Source organism: Cornus florida, unplaced genomic scaffold, assembly GCF_030987335.1.
Source record: "Cornus florida cultivar Cherokee Brave unplaced genomic scaffold, ASM3098733v1 CherokeeBrave_3.0.0_Hap2_Chr08, whole genome shotgun sequence".
NCBI lineage: Eukaryota > Viridiplantae > Streptophyta > Magnoliopsida > Cornales > Cornaceae > Cornus > Cornus florida.
This window is the reverse complement of record NW_026775578.1, coordinates 60,949,544-60,969,894: the sequence shown is the minus strand read 5'-3', so window position 1 is coordinate 60,969,894 and position 20,351 is coordinate 60,949,544. Positions and strand designations below refer to the sequence as shown.

The window sequence follows — 20,351 nt, the reverse complement described above, 5'->3', positions numbered from 1 at the left end:
TTTGACCAATTTGCATTTCTACTGTGCATTCACGGAAAGAAATTCCACTAGTTTGCTTTTGTCGGTCTGCCTTTAACTTTTTGTCCTATCAATATTGGTTGGTCAAAAATGGGTATTACAAAATACTGATAATTAAGCCATTACTCTAATGCAAATCATTACAAGAAAACAGCTTAGAGAATCTCTTTTTTATCTCATATTTTGGATCCTACCGATGGCAAAGAGGCAAAACTGACCTAACGACAATACGCGATCCGGTCCGTGCAATGTTGTAGTTAACGTGTTAAGTATAGCGTTTGGAGAGCACGTTTTCAACACGTTTCCAAGAGTTCCTGTTTCGCACTATAAAACAAATAATTTAACTCGATGTGGAGCGAGTGACTTTACCAAACTTAACCAGTCGCGTATTCTCTTAAAAGAGGGGTGCACATGCACACACCATGATAAAATCCACATAAAACTAGAATTTCTAAGATTGTTACAAGTTTAATTTATTAATCATTCCATTGCTGAGAATCATATACAACAAATCCCTATTCTTCTTTGAAACTGAGGAACAAGCTCCTTATTTCTGCGTTTTGCCTGCAAAAACTCCTCCTCTTACATCCCCGAACTCAAGCAATGCTGCACCAAAATGTAAACAATGTGAGAAACCCTAAATAGAAAGCATGATTTGATGCAATTTAATTGGACTATATATATATATATATCAGCCAAAACAATGTTGCCTACTACTATGTGATAATGGTGATAAATGTGAAAGGTCTCATTAAGTCTTTGGATTGGACCTTGCAGGAATCACAATAATCAATTTTACAAATTTCAGTAACCTCCTAAGGGCGGGTCCTTTTCCATTTTATGTATAAAATGCGCCCAAATTAAAATAAAACCATACCACGGCACAACTATTGGGGTCCAATGATATCTAATTTTCTTTTCAAGTAAGAAGTAGAGGCGGGTTTGAGCCAAGGGAATCTTAAGAGAGTTGTTGGCCACAACTACCACCTAATGTTTGTTGCGTTCTCCTTTCTTAATAAGCCTAGGGGCACACAAGTCTTCTCAAAAACATTGTGGAAGTGCTTTCACGGAATCAAGAAGAAGAAAAAAATAAAGAAGCCATAAAAGCATGTATTATCATATGGGTTGAACATAATTATAAATTAAATTAAAATTCGGATAGCCTAGCTATGCATAATTTAAACAAATAAATTTAACCCTAAACAAATCCAAAAAAAAAAAAAAAATTAGAAAAAAGTCTAAATATATAAACAAAAAATTACTTAAAGAATTATACTCATTAGTTTTGTTAACTTTATAATTAGAAATTTAAAATACCATGAAAAATAATATAAAATTTAACAAAAAAATTTATTAATTTTTTAAACTAAAAGAGGTGGGTCAGGTTTTGACTCTACCAAGGTCTTCAATGTAGCGGGTCATTTCGTCCGGCAATTTTATAATTGTTGACATTGTCATAATGACTGTAAGAGAAGAGAGTGTGTGAGATCCACCACTTTATACTCTTCTATCTTTTGTGGTAATGTCAATCATACCACTTTACCTAATACTTCTTTCTTAAAGAGAGGGGATTCAAACACGAGTACATGCGCTCGATGAACTAGACACTCCACTATCTAGGCTACTGGGTAAAGATGGATCACCTAATACTAAAGCAAATGTAAACTATATATCAAAGTTTAATGAGAGAGAGGAGGGAGGGAGAGAGAGAGACTAGTTGCAATCGGTGTTAGGATCAATGGTGAAGCCAAGAAAGACACCACAGAAACCAGGCAAGGTGGCTACAGCAGTGGCATTAGGGTTGTAAGTAGTAATGAGGCCCATTAAGCATCTGCAAACCAATTTCCTTTCTTCAAGAGAATACCCAATACTGTTGAGGCTCTTCATAGCATCGCAGCATGGTGATCCAGGATAAGGGTCCGGTGTACCGTACGTGACGAAGGCCGCGCAGGCTGACACCAGCGACGTCACGGTGCTGCAGTCTATGGCATAAGATAGAGTCGCCGCCAATGATAGCAGCATCAACACTCCGAAAACCACCACCACCACCGCCGCCGCCAATTTACCACCACTCCCCATTAATTTCATCAACTTAATTTCTCACACTAAAACGCCTACTAGCACTACTAGCTACCTACTTCATGACATGGGTTCAGTGCACAAATGGAAAAGCTTATAGTGTGCTTTGAAGTTGGGTTGGTGTGCAGCGAGGAACGTGTGCTGTTCATGAATGCTTCATGAATTTATACTAGCATTAATAAGATACAAACTTTCATGTTACAACCTTTTTATTAAATGACTTTTAGAAAATGTCGTCAGCAAGGTGTCGTGGTGTAGTTGGTTATCACGTCAGTCCAACACACTGAAGGTTCGAGTCCCGCGACGCCATATAATCTTAAATCTTCTCTCTCTTTGATATAGGGTATTTTTTCTTTTTTGGCTCAGTTTGATTCTGGTACTACTATTCTGCTCTTTTTTTTTTTTCCTTCTTTTTCCACTTTGGGTTGCTAAATATATTGAGAAAAGAAAAAAAGTGTCTTCACCCAAAAAAATAAAGTAAAAATTACTATCCTATACAAGACTTCAATAAGTAGAACAGACGATCCATGAAATAATAGTCAATGGACGACTCCCAGCTTGTCAATGAGCACACACTCTCTCTGAAAAAAATTCACTGGTTCATTGAACAAAAGGCGGCTGGACGAATTCACCGAACCAAGCTGATCTTCACACTAAGCCCTCATGTCGCGAAAAACGACAATGCAGAATCAAAAATGGGCAATGAACTAATCGCATCTTCTATTTCATATGGAAAATACAGAGTACAGACTCTCTTTCATGTGCAAAAAACAGAAAAGTGAAGAAACCAATCCAGATTCTAAGCCAAAACCATGCATTTACACAAGCAAACAAACATCGAGAGTGGGATAAGTAAAAGTACATCGATCCTAAGAGTGTTAAGTTCCATCACACTTCCATTTAGAGGTAGGGACACAGGTCAGGTAGCGACACCAGTGACAATGATCATTTGCTTTCACTCCCCGGAACAGCATCACCAATCCTACCGAAAGCCTGAAATTTGGTTAGAAAATAAAAAAAACAATGCAAAGTTAGTCTTCGCCCATCGAATTAGCAAATGTATCAATTCATTAACAGAAGAACTTTTTCTTAAATTAGCTAATCACGACATCTAAGCTAGTAAAAAACCAACTTCGAAAACACACCTAATGCAATCACCGACAAATGCTAATAGGAACAAAATCTATTTTCCATTATTGTTTCAGAACAAGTAAACTCACCCTGCAATAAGCAGAACCAGAGATACCAACCCCAACGCATACTGGTAAGTCTTGTACTTAGATTTCACACTAATATCAGCTGGAAGATTCCGACGCTCTATCCACCCAAACTGAGGACGGGGCAGCAAGACGAAGCCAAGGAGGAAACCGGTCAAGAATCCACCAATATGTGCAAAATTATCAACATGTGGCAAAATTCCGATAGCTAGGTTAATGATAATGATCACCAAGAGTGTAAACAAGGGTGCAGCCTGAGAGCACAAAGAAGGAAGTTATAAAAAGGCGACAAAACTCATAATTCCTTGTAAAGCGAATGCAACAATCTATACTTCTAACAGCATTAATATTAGATTTAGGACCAATTACAATAATTAAGCACTCCAAGATGCAAAAACCATCACCACGGTATATCCTAGTGGTATTTTCTCCTCCTCCCATATGAGGGTCAATGTTTCAAGTCCTATCGGGGCAATACTCTATAGATAGTAGGTCTGTGAGCGTGTTGGGTGCGTGTGTTCTTATTAGCTATCAACTAATAATAATAATAAAGGATGCAAAATCATGGTGTAGAATTTTTTGCTGGTAATAAGAACCATGGCTTGGTGAATACCTTGTTGGTATAAATTGTCCAGTTTGTAAAAAGCTCTGAAAGCATAGCTCCAAGGAGCCCAAAAAGGGCACCAGAAGCACCGACAGAGATGTTATGTTGAATAAATAGAGCGGAAAGTACGCTCCCACCAAATCCAGACAATAGGTAGATAGTTCCAATACGGACTGTAAAAGAAAAAAAAAATTATATTCCAAATAATTATTGTTTAATAAAGCAACAATAAAATGTAACGACAAATACAATCCATGGAAAACTAATATTAACCAAAAAGAGCAAAAGAATTTGTTGTACAGTATTGTATGAGTTGTCACGTTGTATAGTATTGTATGAGTTGTCACACGTGTACAGTTAGTATTGTATGAGTTGTCACCTACCCCTCATTACCATATATAGAATTATCGTGTATGGGTTTACTTGTTCTCCACTCACCTACTCTCGTATCTTCTCCTATATAAACACCATTGTATTATTATATTACTCAATCAATAAGATATACATTTTCGTATATTCTCTTTCTCTCTGTCTCTCTCTTTCAACATGTTATCAGAGCGGAAATCGCATCTTTAATATTTTCTTTTAGTCTTATTCAGACTCCGATCTTGATTCCATCTCGGCTTTCTCTTAGCAATCGCTTCTTGGCAACCTCTCCTCGGTGATCTCAGTTCTTGTCTCGACAATCTCTCTCGGATCCCTCCTTGGTTTTCTCTTAGCAATCTCTTCTCGGCGATCACTCCTCGGTGATCTCAATTCTCGTCTCGGCAACCTCTCTCAGATCCCTTCTCGGCTCTCTCCTCGATAATATCTTTAGGGTTCATCTCGGCTAGATCTCGGTTCCCTCTCGCTAATATATCTCATTTGTTCGGTAGTTCTTGTGATGGATACTAAGGAATCTCATCTACTTGGGTCAATCACCAGCACCAAACTGAAAGGCTCAAACTACCTTCAATGGTCTCGAGCCGTAGAGGTGTTCTTACGGGCTCGAGGAAAATTGTCATATCTTAAATCAACCAAACCCACCAGTGATGAAAAGATTATTGAGGCTTGGGAGAAAGAAGATGCTCAGATTATGACTTGGTTATGGAACAACTTGGAGCTTGAGATCTTCAACAACGTGTCATTCCTAGAATTTGCCAAAGATATCTGGGAAAATCTCAGGGACAGGTATTCTTTAGAGAAAAATATTTCTCGTATTTATCAGTTGTACCAGGATATTTTTAATCTTCAGCAGGGAGATCGTTCTATTGAAGATTATTACTCAGAATTGAAGGGCATGTGGGAAGATTTGAATATCTACCAACCATGGACTACAGACATAGAACAACAAAAACGGCACAGGGAGGAGTTTCAGGTGGCAATTTTTTTTTTCTAGACTTAAACTCGAACTAGCTTCGATCAGTTCGCAGATTTTGTCTGACAAGGAGATACCCACATCAAGTGAGACTTTTGCTCGAGTTCGAAGAGCATCTATTCATGCCCCTGTGATTGAGAAGGACAACTACTCTACTCTTGTTGTTCCTACTGAATGACATGATAGTTTCCGTGGAGGACGAGGGGGGCAGAGGTCCTTCCAACCCAAGTTGTGGTACTCGTAGCGGTAGAGGGGGTCGCGGCAACAAGAAGTGTACTCATTGTGGCTGAAACAATCACTATGTTGACTTCTGTTGGGCTCTTCATGGCAAGCTAGCTTGGGTAATCAAGCTTCGGTTTCGGAGGAGACTACTCTCACTCCTATGAATGAACAAGTCGTTCTCTCCAAAGCCGAATATGATTCTCTGGTAAAGCGTGAGCGTGCAAATCAGCCCTCCTCCACCGTTACTATCGTTACTTCAGGTAATACGTGTCTCCATGCTTCCTCTTCTACACCTTGGATCATTGATTCAAGGGCATCCGATCACATGATAGGTAACCCATCTCAAGTAACCCATCTCTTCTTTCTAGTATTTCCCATGTTTTCTCACCATTGGTTGTTACTATAGCGAATGGTGCCAAATCGCCTGTTCATGGAATTGGTAACTTCCGCACTTCGGGTCTTACTTTTTCATCAGTTTTATATATCCCTCAATTTTCATTCAATTTATTGTAAGTTCGCAAAATCATATCAGATTTAAATTGCTAAGTTACTTTTTCTCCTTCCCGTTGTGTCTTTCAAGATCTCAAGACGAAGAAGACGATTGGTGGGGGGTTTGAGAAGGATGGTCTTTACTACTTCCAGCCAACTACTACTCCGACAACTCTACATCCCACTTCCTCTTCAGTTTACCAGTGGCATTGCCGCCTTGGACATCCCTCTTCAAATAGTCTTCGAGCCTTGGTCCCTTCTTTAGTTGATTTTGCTAAGTTTAATTGTACTACTTGCGAACTTAGTAAACATCGCCAGGCTACTTTTAAGTCTCGTTTTTATAATAAAAGTTTAAAACCTTTTGAGTTAGTACATTCAGATGTTTGGCGACCAGCTCATACTACTGGTTTATTTGGTGCTCATTATTTTGTATCATTTATTGATGATTATTCACGTTTAACTTGGGTTTATAGTCTTAAAGATAGATCTCAAGTATTCTTTGTTTTTCAATCCTTTTATGCTGAAATTCAAAATCAGTTTGATGCAAAATTACTAGTTCTTAGAACTGACAATGCCCTTGAATACACACTTCATGCTTTTTAAAAGTTTCTTGAGTCGGGGGGCATTATCCATCAAACATCTTGTATTGAAACCCCTCAGCAAAATGGAGTTGCTGAACGAAAGAATGGCCCACTCCTAGCTATCGCCCGTGCCTTAATAATTCAAATGCATGTTTCAAAACATTTTTGGTCAGATGCAGTTCTAGTTGCTGCTTATCTTTTAAACCTTATCCCTTCTAGGGTCCTTCAAGGAAAATCACCCTTCCAAATGATGTTTCCTGACAAAAACCCTTTTTCCATTCCTCCAAAGGTGTTTGGGTGTGTTTGTTTTGTTCATAATCTAAGCCCGGGACAAGACAAACTTGATCCTCGTGCTCACAAATGTATTTTCTTAGGTAATTCTCGCACTCAAAAGGGATATAAATATTACAGTCCAACTCTTCGTAAACAATTTGTGTGTACAGATATAACTTTCTTTGAGGATGTTCCTTATTATTCTCAGTAAGGCGGTCATTTGGAGGACTCTATTTTTCAAGAGTCTGTTCTTCCAACTCCAATTTTTGATTCTGACATCCCACCAGCTCTTCGTGTCTATGCTCGTCGCTGGAAAAGAGTAGTTAATCATGTTCCAACGACTAAAGTAGTAAACCCAGCCTTGCCACTTCCACCAATCGCTTCAACGCCTGGAGATTCTTTCATCTCTCCGGACTCTGGTCTTGATCAACCTATTGCTGTTCGAAAAGGTAAACGGTCTTGTACCAATCAGCCTATCTCCAAGGATTTGAGTTCTAGCTTCCTTACTAAGGATTTGAGCAAACTTCGGTATTTTCTAATCCATCACTTGAGTTCTATCTTCTTTACTAAGGATTTGGGCAAACTTTGGTATTTTCTAAGAACTGAGGTGGCTCGGTCAAAGCAAGGCATTAGTCTTTCTTAGCGGCAGTATACTCTTGATCTCTTACAGGATACTGGATATCTTGGTTCGAAACCTGTAGCTACACCCATGGAGACTAATGTAAAACTTAAGGTAGATGATGGTGACCCACTCGATGATCCAGAGATATATCAGAGACTTGTAGGTAAACTTATTTACCTCACAATCACTCGTCCAGATATCTCTTAATGTAGTCAATGTTGTGAGCCAGTTCATGACCAGTCCTCGGGTACCTCACATAGAGGGAGTTGTACGCCTCCTTAAGTATCTCAAGGGTGCTCCAGGACGTGGTTTGCTTTATCGACCTTCTGGACATCTTCGGATTGAGGGATACACAGATGAAGATTGGCCGGTTCTCCTTCTGATCGACGGTCCACCAAGGGTTACTACACCTTCATAGGAGGAAATCTAATAACTTGGAGGAGTAAGAAATAGTCAGTTGTGGCTCGTTCCAGTGCTGAAGCATAGTATCGTGCAATGGCACTCACTGCCTGTGAACCTACTTGGTTGAAAACACTTTTATAGGAACTTGGGATTTCAATCCAGTAACCAATTCCTCTCCATTTTGACAATCAGACAGTTATTCATATTGCTAGCAATCCAGTCTACCATGAGAGGACTAAACACATTGAAGTAGATTGCCATTTTATTCGATCTAAAGTCGACTCAAATGAAATTGTTACACCTTTTGTTCCTTTTGGTAGGCAGTTGGCAGACATCTTCACTAAGGTGCTTCCCAAGAACTCTATTGATTCCATATGTAGCAAACTGGGAATTATTGACATTTACTCTTTAGTTTGAGGGGGAGTATTGTACACTATTGTACGAGTTGTCACGTTGTACAGTATTGTATGAGTTGTCACGTTGTACAGTATTGTATGAGTTGTCACCTACCCCTCATTACCATATATAGAATTACTATGCATAGGGTTTACTTGTTCTCCACTCACCTACTCTCGTAGCTTCTCCTATATAAATACCATTGTATTATTGTATTACTCGCTCAATAAGATATACGTTTTCATATATTTTCTTTCTCTCTCTTTCAATAGAATCGTTAAAGAGTCTACCAGTACCACAATCATAGATACAGGCACTAGTCTACTTACTACACATCATGTGATGAGTCCAACATGGTAAAATAAGACACAATAGGATTATCGTTCACGTTAGCATGGATAGAAAATCTCAAATTAAAAAAATAGGAACAAAAGTTATTTCAGTAAAAAAAAAAAAAAAAAATTAAAACAGCATTACTTCAGAAAAAACTTAAAACAGCATAACATACCAAAGCCAAACTGCTGTTCAAGGCGAATGCCAATAAAGGCCAGGCTCAACATGTTTGCAATCAGATGAATAACACCAGCATGTAACCAGATACAAGTTATAAGCCTCCATCCTTGATGCTTATGCACCACTTTAGTCCATTCAAGAGCTCCCAACTTCTGTAATCTACAAAATAGAAAATGTAGATTTCAGCAAAAGTATTTTTTCTTCAATTTTTCATTTTTTTAGGAGAAATGATCCAGAAATAATTCAACTTAATATTAAAAAAGAAAAAGAAAAGTAAGTTTAAAAGAAAACACACAAAGCTCGCAGGCAAACAAGAGAAGAATATCAGTGAAGAAAGAAAACTAAATCAAATGACATATTGAAGCACTGAAATAGATAATTTCTAGACGTAAAATAGTTCAAATAAATCAGAAAGGAGCAGTATATAAACAGATAGATTATAACAGATGTTCAATTTGTATTCAAATACAGAAACAGGGATTCCCATTTGTTGCAACATAAAATATCAAACAAAAAGCAATAAGATACAACAGAAAGCAAATAAATTCCTACAGAATATGTTATGAGAAGTACATAACCATTTAGGAGCCATGAATCACCATCACTCTTCAGTAATGTAACATATCCCAAAACATCTATCGTTGCAAGAAGCTAAAATCTTTTTTGTTGCAGTCATTATCAATGATCTATGAAGCTGCAACTCAAACAATTTACGTAGAATTGAATATCTTTTCATATTTCCCAAAAAGACATTATACAAAGGTATGTTCCATTCATAATTAAAATGTAACCTTGAAGAACCAAGTAAGCTCATTTATAAATGGTATGTAACTGTCTTTAAGCTGAAATATCAAAAAGATGAAGCCTTTCACTTCTTCGTTTGCATTATCTAAAACTTGTCTAACAATGTCCCAGAAATTCCCACTTCAAAACATTTGACCAAATCACAAAACCCATATGAAATCATACACCAGAAACCCCAATTTCAAGCCAGAACAACAAAAAATACTACTGTTTTCAAGGATTATTACTTGACCATATAAACAAGATTTTCTGTGACAACATCTATCAGTTTAAACCCCTAAAAATCACACACACACACCAAGAGTATATTCATCCCAAAAAATACCAAATTAAAATTTTTCAAAATTAAAATAAAACTGAGGGATAGATAAGATTACATTAACAATAACAATAACAAAAACCAACAACCAAGCCTTTTTCCCAGCTAATTCCGCATGAAAGCTTTCATCCCAAAATAATACCCAATTCAAAATTAAAGCAAAACTGAGAGATAGACCTACGCATCGAGTTAAAAGAGACAAAATGGCAAATAACTAACCAAAAATTTCAGTCTAGAACAACAAAACTATGAAAAGCTGAAGGAATCATATACACACATTAGCAACCTAAATTTCATGGCAAAACAGTCAGAAACAGATATTAAAAGATGACATCAAAGAATCAATGAACTCAATATTCACCTCAAACATATAAAATCAGTCAGAAACACACACAAACACATATGAAGACCCCAATTTTCATTTCACAACACCCAACACACACGGGCACACATTAATAATCCACTTTTCATGTCAGCACAATCCAAAATCACAACTTTTCAGAGAAAATTGAGATATGGGTATTGAAGAACCAAACAGAGGATTATCACCTCAAACATGTAATCAGTCAGAAACACACAAATTATGAAGAAACCAATTTTCATTTTAGAACACCCAACATACACACACTTATTTACCATCCACTTTTCATGTCAGCACAATCCAAAAGTGGCAAAATCACAACTTTTCAGAGAAAATTGAGATATGGGTATTGAAGAACCAATCATTACGTTGATGAAGAAGGACCGAACAGAGGATTATCCCTCAAGGGCTCAAACGAAAACCGACCCAGAAACCTCGCCACGCACTTGCCTTCGGAGCCCGAATTGTTATGTTTGGGGCAATTGTTGATAGACATAGAAACCACAAACATAGCAACGTTGGCGACAATAAACAAAGGAATCAACCACGAAGTCCATTGGGAGTCTCTGTCTATCGCATACGCAGCAAATGAACTCTGCTCTCTCGCTTTCCCTCCCCTGCTCTCCAAATCATCCGCCCGCATGTTTTCTCTCTCTAACTTTTCTTTCTCCCTCTAAACAAGAAGTGCGGAGGAAGGTCTGAGATGATTAAACGGAGTTGTTGAAGGGTTTAATTAGAGAAAGATGAACAGGGGAGTTGGTGTTGGTGTCATCGTGAGCAGTCTATCGAATCGTCCGATGAGTTAACATTTCGGTGCGGTAGGGACTAGATATTTTACGATAAGTAATCAATAGTTTACTCGCCACGTCAATGAGAAAATGAAATTTAATGAAATTATATTTCCTGAATTGCCATTAGGTTTGGTGATGTGGAGAGAGGCTATTGGTTGGTTCATGCGATGGTGTTGAGGTTTGAGTCCTGGATGAAAAGCAGCGGTTTCTATTCGCGGTTGTTGTGAACCGACAGGTCCGGATGTGACTGTCACTGTCACTGTCACTGTCGAATAACATTTCCAAAGCCGGTTCAGACCGGTAACTAACCGGCATTTTTTTGGTGGCAGTCGTATTAGTAATTCAACAGTTATCTGTATTGAGTCGTACTATTAGATGGTTGAGTCTACTGAGTCTGACTACTCATGAACCGGCCCACTCCCAGTTGACGCCTAACACTGATAAGTGCTGGGCCTTCGATGTGCTGGGCCTTCTATAAGTATAGCTTCCTAACATTCTTTATACAGTAATTTTTTGATGTGTGGCTTGTATAATTGTATACAGGGGTGGTTCGACCTTAGGCGACTTAGTCCGGTTGCCTAAGGCACCGACCAATAGGAAGGCCTTAATATTTTTTATTTTTTTATATTATATTCTTCTTAAAATTTTTATTTTCTTTCTATTATTACTCAGCCAATATAAAGGCCCCAAAATTTGTATTTCCTTATAGTATAACTTTCAAAAATTTTTATTTGTTTATATTATAACTTTCCTAAAAAATGTTATTTTCTTCTTATTATTAAATTTTGCCCAATAGAAAGGCCAATTTTTCTTTTTTATTTTTTATTTTCTTATATAAACAATCAAGATTTAATAGGAGCCAAAATATTTCTATCTTTATCTTACCTCTTTTTTTTCTCTCTCTTTTTTTTTTTTTCTCTCTCTCAGCTTCTCATTCACGTTTCCTTCTTTTTATTTTTCTTTTTTCCTTCTTATTTCTGACATATTTTTCTCATTTTTCATTAAGTATAAGTTGTATAACTCTAGAATCAATTATATGATAAGAAAGATTAATTGAATTGACTATATATATATTAGATATTAAAAGGTCATTTTTATATTTTTTGCCCAAGTTCTCAAATTATATTGAGCCGCCCTTAATTGTATATATAGACTATGGTGTATGTTCTGTTCACCTTATTCCTTCTCCTTTTTCCTCCATTGTCCGATGTGGGACATATTTAGTAGGGTAAAGTGCTCTAAATTCCCCCTCAACTTTTTTCTCTTCCTCAATAAACCTCCCTAAACCATTAGAAAGATATTTAACCCCCTAAACTATTTTATTTGTTGCAAATGTTGTCTACAGTTAGAAATTTGACAGAAATGAAGGCATGCATGTCCCGTGAGGGGTCCAAAATTTTAAAAAAGACAAAATTGACCCTAAGGAATAAAATATGATATGATATATATATGGAAAATGCTATTTTTGACAACTAGTGTTCACCGACTTCAAAACCGACCTATGTGGAATCTGATGTGGTTGTACGCGTAATCCCTCTGTCTCTTCCTCTTCATTTCCTCTCTACTTTCTCTCTCATCCATCTTTGCCTATGGCAGCGGTGTGGAGGAGCTATTGTAGTCGTATCATACCGGTCTTCAAGAAACTTCGGTGGCGAAGAAGGAGTCGGTGGTGTTGGAGTTGAAGGATATGTCGTCGGTGCTTCACTTCCAATTAAGAGGCCCGTATTTGTCTGCAGCTGCTGGATCCAAGAGGGGACCCCACCGTCCTTGCTGCCACCTTCTCCGGCGGCACCTTCCTTCACTCTGCAAAACCAATAACCTATTTTTGGCCTTTCTCTCTCATTTCTCTATGAACAACCACCATCATCCTAACCCCAAACTATTGCCACAATCCCCACCCTGCCAACCACCACAGGACCCATTACCCATAATCAAACCCCCCCCCCCCCCCCCCCCCAAAAAAAAAAAAAAAAAAAACTACCGCCACAAATCTAACACCACAATTGGCGATGTCTCCGCTTTCCTTTCTCTTTACCCTTGCAAATGTAAATACAAATTCAAACCCAAACCAAACATTTCACCCATTTTTCTATTTCCAGCAGCCGTCAAATTCTTCTCCTTGGGCATTAAATTAACTGCCCAAAACCATCAATTGAAGAATTGAAAAACCTCAATAAGTAAAAGTAGAATGTTTTTTTTTTTTTTTTTTTTTTTTTTTTTTTTTTTTTTTTTTTTTTCTTCAATCAATTTGGTTTGGATATGTTGTCTTTAATTTTTTTTGGATATGTTGTTTTCTTCCCACTGGTGCGTTTTAGTTTGTCGCCGGTATGTTTCAGTTCTATTGCATCAGTGCGCCATCGAATAGTCTGTGGTCGCCACTGTTCAGAGCACGCAGACATCATGTCGTCTTCATTTCCTGACTTTTTCGACCAAACTACGGCGACAACTCGATCTTTGCCCTTCAAAGACTCACTGCCGCAACTTTCTTCATCTTGCTGCATTGGTCCATCTTCGTCTTCTTCCTCAGTGCCCGCATGAGATTCTTTTTTGGGCTTGGAAAAAGAAAAAGGGAAGTAGCAGTAAAGAAGAAAGAATAAGAATGGAAAAAGAAAAGAAGAGGGAGAAAAGGTTGATGTGCTGTCACTTTTTTATTAGACGTAAGATTGTATTTGCCACGTAAGCAGTTGAAATTAAATATAACTTAAAAACGGTTTCGTTCAACTTAAGGACTAAAAAGTAATTTACTTTTTATGTTAATGGCTGGTTGATGGTTGCAGCAAAATGATACTTCAGGAGGGTTTTACTTATTTCAGGGGGTTTCTTGCAATCGGGTCATAGTTTAGGGGGGTTTAGTGCATTTTACCCTATTTAATATGATTCTTAACTTGTATATACATTTCATAACTTATTAAGGCTTGGTTTCTTTTTTTAGGTAAAATATTTTCTTTATTTATATATATATTTTTTGTTTAGTAAAGGTATAAATCAAGATCAATGAAGAATCCATCTACTGGGCATGTAAAATAACTTATCGAAAATTGATATGTAAGTCATTTTTATAAAATTTTAATATTTTTTTTCTTTGTAAATATTTTACGACAACCAAACACCAGAAAATAAAAAATAGGGTTAAGTGCAAAAAAACCCCTTAAGCTATGGGGGTTTTGCAACTAAACCCCTGGAACTACAAGAAACCCCCCTGAACTTTCATTTTCTTGCAATTTGCCCACTCAGGTGACCGAAAAAGAAAAAAGATCAAGTTACCCTTTTAATAAAATAACGCAGTTTGGTATGAATATCAATTTCACTTATTGACGTGGCATTGAAAATCTGACCAACCAATGGTATTTCGACAGCACAACAAGATAAGGATTCTTATCTTTAGCTTACATCAGCCACACATCAGCCAAACCTAACCTAACCCACCTTCCTTCATTCACGGCAAAGACAAAGAGAGGAGAAAAGGAAGCCATTATCCGCTTTCTCTGCAAACCTAATCAACATAAAACCCTAAAAACATTTGCCTTGAGGTGTGGGACTCGCATTCAATAACTCTCTTACTCTAATTAACTAATTTTTCTTATATGTGTGTATATCAATTTTGTTATATAATGACGAAGCTCAGTTATGTCTATTTCTTACTTTGTTCATGCGTTTTTCTTGTTTTGTATAAAATCTTAGTCGAATTTTTGAAGGATAGAAGTAAAAGTTTGTAGTTGATGTTGCTGTGACATTTTAGAAGAAAAGTTTTGCTTTTGTTCATGCCTTTTTAGAACTCTGATGTTGTAGTTGATTTTTATTTTATTTGAAAAGTTCGAGGTACAATGTCTTTGCAGTGTTTTTTTTCTTCTTCATGTCAACTAGTCCCTGTCTAAAAACCTTGTATGTCACTATTATTTCTTTTTATTGTCTTTATAAAATAGTATACAATGTCTTTGTTTCATGACTTTATGTGAAAATGGTGGTCCCTCTATGTTTATCAAATGACTTGATATGCTTTGTAGTGGTCCTTTTTGTGTATTTAATTTTGACCCACATTATTGATTGCATTATCTATATTATAGTGGTCCCTTTGTGTTACTAAATATGCAACACATGTTATTTAATTGTACCCCAATTGCATACTGACATACATAGTGATCATGTGCTTAAATTACTGAATTGGATATGTTATTTAATGATTGCATTGTCTCTATTATTTGTATGCTTATTGTCTATATTGAGGTTTTCTGTACCTACTTGTTGTTGTAAATGGATGATATGTTTACCATTGAACTTCATCATGGGGGTATATTTGAGAAATCACCCCTTATGACATACTTAAGAGGAAATATAACTAAATTTGAAAAGATAGACCCTGACATAATGTCATATCTTGAGGTTCAAAAGATGGCAACTGGATTGGGGTATGGGGTGATCAGTGAAGTGTTCTACAAAGTACCTTATGAGTGGCAACAATTTAGAGAAATGAAGTGTGATTTAAATGTGTTTAGGATGTTTTATGACCATGAAGCTTATGGAAAAATGTCTGTTGTGAAATTATACATTGTTGCACCTTTGTTGAATGGGACAAAGAATGAGGTCAACTCAGATGCTGATTTAGGGTGGGATAATCTAATGAGTGATACCCAACTCATTGCTCCTGTGTCAAGTGAGTATGGTCCTAATGATGAGTTGATAAGTTTATGTAAATTTGATGATGAATGTGTTGATAGTGGTTATATGTACCAGGATTACATTATTTCAAGAGATTTTGGAGAAAAAGAACTGGAATTAGGCATGAAATTTGGGTCAACTGCTGATTTTAGGTTGGCACTTAGGGAAAGTGCATTGAAAAACAAGTTTGATATAATGTTCACAAGGAATGATGGAGATAGGGTAACTGCAGTGTGCAAGGCTGAATGTGGTTGGAGGATACATGTAAGCAAACCTGAAAATGAAGATTACTTGATTATTAAGACCTATATGCCAGAACATACTAACTATTATGGTTTCATACAAATGGACAGGCCTCATCAACCTTCTTAGCAAACAAATATTGTGAACAAGTGAGATTGAACCCTAAGATACCTTTGGGAACACTTAAGAGCACTATTGCATCTGAAATGAACATTGATGTGTCCACACATAAAGTTCATAGGGTAAAAAGAAAGGCATTAGAAATGATTGAGAGGAATGATGCTGAGCAGTATGGTAAAATGAGGGATTATTATAGCTTAATATTGAGAACCAACCCTGGTAGTGTAGTTAAAATACAAACTGAGCCCACTACTGATGAAAATGTTAGAAGGTTTCAAAGAGTCTTTATTTGTTATGCTGCAATGATAGCTGATTTTAAACAAGGTTGTAGGCCACTAATCAGTGTAGATGGATGTTTCCTAGAGGGTCCTTATGGTGGTCATCTACTAAGTGTAGTGTCCATGGATGGGAATGGTCAAATGTTTCCAGTTGCAATTGCAGTAGTAGAGTTTGAGACAAGAGATTCTTGGGAATGGTTCATGGGAGAGTTGATTGATGATGTAAGGCCATACAATGATATAACCTTCATCTTTGATAGGCAGAAGGTAAAATGTATTTTACTGTGTTGTCGCACACTTCCTTCCACACACACTCACTTGTATACACTTACCTGCACACACTTAATTGTACACACACATTGCTGTCACACACTTACCTGCACACACTCACTTGCACACACAATCACCTGTACACACACTCACTTGCACACACACTCACCTGTGCACACTTACCTGCACACACTTACCTGCACACACTTAATTGTCACACACTTACCTACACACACTCACCTGTACACACACACTCACTTACATACACACTTACCTGCACACACTTAATTGTACACACACATTGCTGTCACACACTTACCTGCACACACTCACCTGCACACCCACACTCACTTGCACACACGCACACACACACACACACACTTGTATACACACTCACTTGCACACACACTCACTTGTATATACTTACCTGCACACACTTAATTTTACACACATATTGTTGTCACACACTTACCTGCACACAATCACCTACACACACACACTCACTTGCACACACACTCACCTATACATAGACACATTTGCACACACACGCTCTCTTGTACACACACTTACCTGCACACACTCACCTGCACACACTTGCACACACACTCACTTGTTGCAGTCACACATTACCAATTTTTATTGCCAGTTTGATATCCTATTTACAGGGTTTAGTAGAAACCTTTGAGAGCACAATAGAGGGATCAGATCATAGGTTTTGTGTGAGGCATCTTTATGAGAATTTTAAGCTTAGATTCAAAGGCCAGCAATTGAAGATTCAATTATGGGAGGCTGCATGGGCATACACTGAAGCAGATTTCTAGTAATACATGAGAAAAATAAGAGAGTTAAATGTTGAAGCTCAAGATTGGTTGACAAAGGTGCCAGTGCATTTGTGGTCAAGGTCAGCCTTCACTGACACTTCAAAAAATGATATGGTTATTAATAACATTTGTGAGAGTTGGAATATTGTAATCCTTGAAGCAAGAGATAAGCCGATCATATATATGCTTAAGTGGATTAGAAGGCATTTAATGTTAAGGTTTCAGTATAAGAGGGAGTGGATGCATACACAGTTTGGGTTGTTATGTCCAGATATCCAAAAGGCATTCAACAAGGTAAAACAATAAGCTTCAATGTGTAAGGTTTACTATGTTGGTGATGACAAGTATGAAGTTCAATGTTATTGAATCAGTGAGGCTGTTGACTTTGACAGACATACCTGTAGTTGTAGAGTTTGGAACTTAACTGGTATTCCTTGTGGCATGCAGTGGCATGTATATTTACTAAAAGGGACAGTCTAGAGTCATATGTTCACACATTTTATCACAGAGAAACCTATATGAAGTGTTATGGTGGTATGATCCTTTCCATTCCAATGGGAATGTTGATGAAAACTGACAGCATTAACACATTGCTTCCACCACATTATAGGAAACCCACTGGTAGGCCAAAGAAGGCTATGAATAAGAAGAATGATGATCTTAAATGTTCTACCAAACTTAGTAAATCAAAGGAAAGTCTGAAATGTTCTAAATGCAAGGAAAATGGTCATAACTCAAGGACTTGCAAAATACCTGAGCCATTGGTCATTGACAGACCTCTACCAAGAAGGGGTGGTAGACCACCAAGTGTTGGAAGAGGGAGAGCAAGAGGACTTGATGGCATGCTTGTAAGAGCAAGAGGAAGAAGGGGTGGTAGAGGCAGAACCAGAGGAGTTGATATTCCAGCTCCAATTGCAAATCAAGATGTATGGTTATTGTTCAATTTTACTTCAATTTTAGTAAAAAGTACTATATTCATAGCTTTAAAATTACATATCATATTCAAGCTCATTTTTTATTTTACCACTTTTCATTTCAGGTTCAAAATATACCATTTTCTCAATTGTCACAAACCCAAGCATCATCTTCTAGGTATAATGACAATAGTCCTATAATCTGGTAATTCAATCTTAAGTCTTTGAGGATCATATAATCTGCTAATTAACTTGATCTATTGTCATTTTTTTGTTTCATTGACAGGTCAATGATGGAAAGTGAGTATGCATGCTGTGAAAATGGTCATAGACTTGATGATGATCCTATTGATGAATGTTTTGTTATATTTATAACTATTGCTAACATGAAGACTCCCATTTTTTGGTGACTGTTCAAGTGAATGGAGTGAAGACAAGTTATATTATAATGGCTTTTTCTTCATTGTCAGTCTGTGATCATGTGAAACACTAGTACAAAACTAAGCTGTTTATTGTCAGCCTTTTTGTTTATTATCAGTCTATGTATGGAGACTTTATTATCAATGTATGCCATCTTCTATCAGTCTATTTATTGGTGTTTTAACTATTGCATTTACTTTGCTTGAACTGTATAACAGGTGCAGGTCAAATCACCAAGTGTATTGCATATTCAATGAATTACAGTGCACTTAGATCAACTGAATTATAGTGCACTTTTGAATGGTTGATAGGTTTTTTAGAGCACTTGTTACCTATAACACTAAGTGTGTCACTTTGATACTTACAGCTCAATGCCAAAACCTTGCACTTCCATTTTTGCTTGAAGTGTATAGCAGGTGCAGTGCCAATAACTTGCAATTCCAATCACAAAAATTCAACCCCCAAAACCTTGCACTTCCAATCACTGTCATAACTTGTGCTGCACTATCATTCAGCAAACCAAAATCACTTAATTTTGGTCTCATTGCATAACAAATATAACTTGCAAATTGTATACACAGATGTTCATTCTAATTCATATAACATCACCTTCAATAAAACAGATTGAATTTTCATTCATCTCAAACTTCTACAAGATTTTGATTCATACAACAACATACAATTAGAAAATTCAACATACAACACTACAATTAGATTTTTCAACTCCCAAAACAAGATGTTCATTCATACAACAACATACTACTAAATCCCAACAAGACAATGAGATGGATATAACCAGAGCACTACAACTGACACCCCAAAAACGAAATTCACTTCACAAAAAGGCAAACAAATAGCACCACAACTAACATCCCAAATAAAAATATGCTTCCAACTAACATTGACTTAGCAATTGTAATGAAATCACTGATGGGCATAACATGACCTACTCGAGCTTCATGTCCCTCTTCTGTAGCTTCACCAAAACCAGCTGAAGGAGTCTACCATTCAAAAAAATTACAGACCCTATCCTTGCAATTGAAAAATAACTTCCCAGGATTGTCGTCTGACTTTGAGATCAACACAGCTGCCCTTTTTTCACAAAAAAACATTTCCTATTCCTGACAGGCCCTCTTTGCACCACACCACGAAACCCACATCTTACAGATGATTCATAACTCATTTTCTGCAAATATAAGCACACACAGAGAAGGAGAACGAGAAAGAGATGGATATTAAAACTGACACCATCATGAAGAAGAAAATAAACCTAAAGATGGATGATAACACTTACTAAGACTTGTATCGATTTTCTGACTGCGATTATCAACAAAATTAACAGTTGATTGAGCACCAAGAAGAACAACAAAAAACCCTAGCAGTTGCAGAGTTCGTGATTTGGGGATAATTGGGTAAAGCCGTGTTTGGCTTTGTTAGTAATTATAAGGAATAGGATATTGGGGTAAAATGATTGGAAATTAAGGACACTCTTGTCTTTTCATGCTTGTAAGGGCAATATTGTCATTTAAGCTATTTCTCATTGAAACTTGGCCGGATGGGTGATCTGCAACTTTTTTGCAT

At 37.0% G+C, this 20,351-nt stretch overlaps 3 protein-coding genes across 4 annotated transcripts; 1 reads left to right on the top strand and 2 right to left on the bottom strand.

The window, feature by feature from the left end:
- Positions 1-424: 424 nt before the first annotated feature.
- Positions 425-11,082, bottom strand: LOC132271835 (RHOMBOID-like protein 3). 2 transcript variants are annotated; one of them, XM_059773332.1, is made up of 6 exons: positions 10,626-11,082; positions 8,769-8,932; positions 3,928-4,091; positions 3,318-3,568; positions 2,960-3,090; positions 425-624 (listed from the first exon to the last, which is right to left on the bottom strand). In XM_059773332.1, the coding sequence occupies exons 1-5, from the start codon at positions 10,898-10,900 to the stop codon at positions 2,976-2,978; spliced, it is 969 nt and encodes a 322-aa protein (XP_059629315.1). In that variant the 5' UTR covers positions 10,901-11,082; the 3' UTR covers positions 425-624; positions 2,960-2,975. The 2 variants fall into 2 exon arrangements, with proteins under 2 accessions (XP_059629315.1, XP_059629314.1); XM_059773331.1 differs by lacking the exon at positions 425-624 and having other exon boundaries at positions 2,794-3,090; positions 10,626-11,081.
- LOC132270370 (putative non-specific lipid-transfer protein 14) lies at positions 1,721-2,097 on the bottom strand. The gene has a single exon (XM_059771546.1). It carries the CDS (start codon positions 2,095-2,097, stop codon positions 1,732-1,734), a length of 366 nt encoding a protein of 121 aa, XP_059627529.1. The 3' UTR covers positions 1,721-1,731.
- Positions 11,083-15,299: 4,217 nt separating the features above from the next.
- LOC132270369 (uncharacterized) lies at positions 15,300-17,436 on the top strand. Its single transcript, XM_059771545.1, has 3 exons — positions 15,300-15,968; positions 16,058-16,612; positions 17,281-17,436. Exons 1-3 carry the CDS (start codon positions 15,300-15,302, stop codon positions 17,434-17,436), a joined length of 1,380 nt encoding a protein of 459 aa, XP_059627528.1.
- Positions 17,437-20,351: the final 2,915 nt, after the last annotated feature.

Coding starts and splice junctions, on each gene's coding strand:
- LOC132270370 (XM_059771546.1), bottom strand. CDS start 2,097: ATGGGGAGTGGTGGTAAATTGGCGGCGGCGGTGGTGGTGGTGGTTTTC.
- LOC132271835 (XM_059773332.1), bottom strand. CDS start 10,900: ATGCGGGCGGATGATTTGGAGAGCAGGGGAGGGAAAGCGAGAGAGCAG. Junction 8,933..10,625: donor TTCGGTCCTTCTTCATCAAC/GTAATGATTGGT, acceptor TCTATTTTGTAG/ATTACAGAAGTTGGGAGCTC. Junction 4,092..8,768: donor TGAACAGCAGTTTGGCTTTG/GTATGTTATGCT, acceptor TTTCTTTTACAG/TCCGTATTGGAACTATCTAC.
- LOC132270369 (XM_059771545.1), top strand. CDS start 15,300: ATGGATGATATGTTTACCATTGAACTTCATCATGGGGGTATATTTGAG. Junction 15,969..16,057: donor AATGTGGTTGGAGGATACAT/GTAAGCAAACCT, acceptor ACAAATGGACAG/GCCTCATCAACCTTCTTAGC. Junction 16,613..17,280: donor TCATCTTTGATAGGCAGAAG/GTAAAATGTATT, acceptor TCCTATTTACAG/GGTTTAGTAGAAACCTTTGA.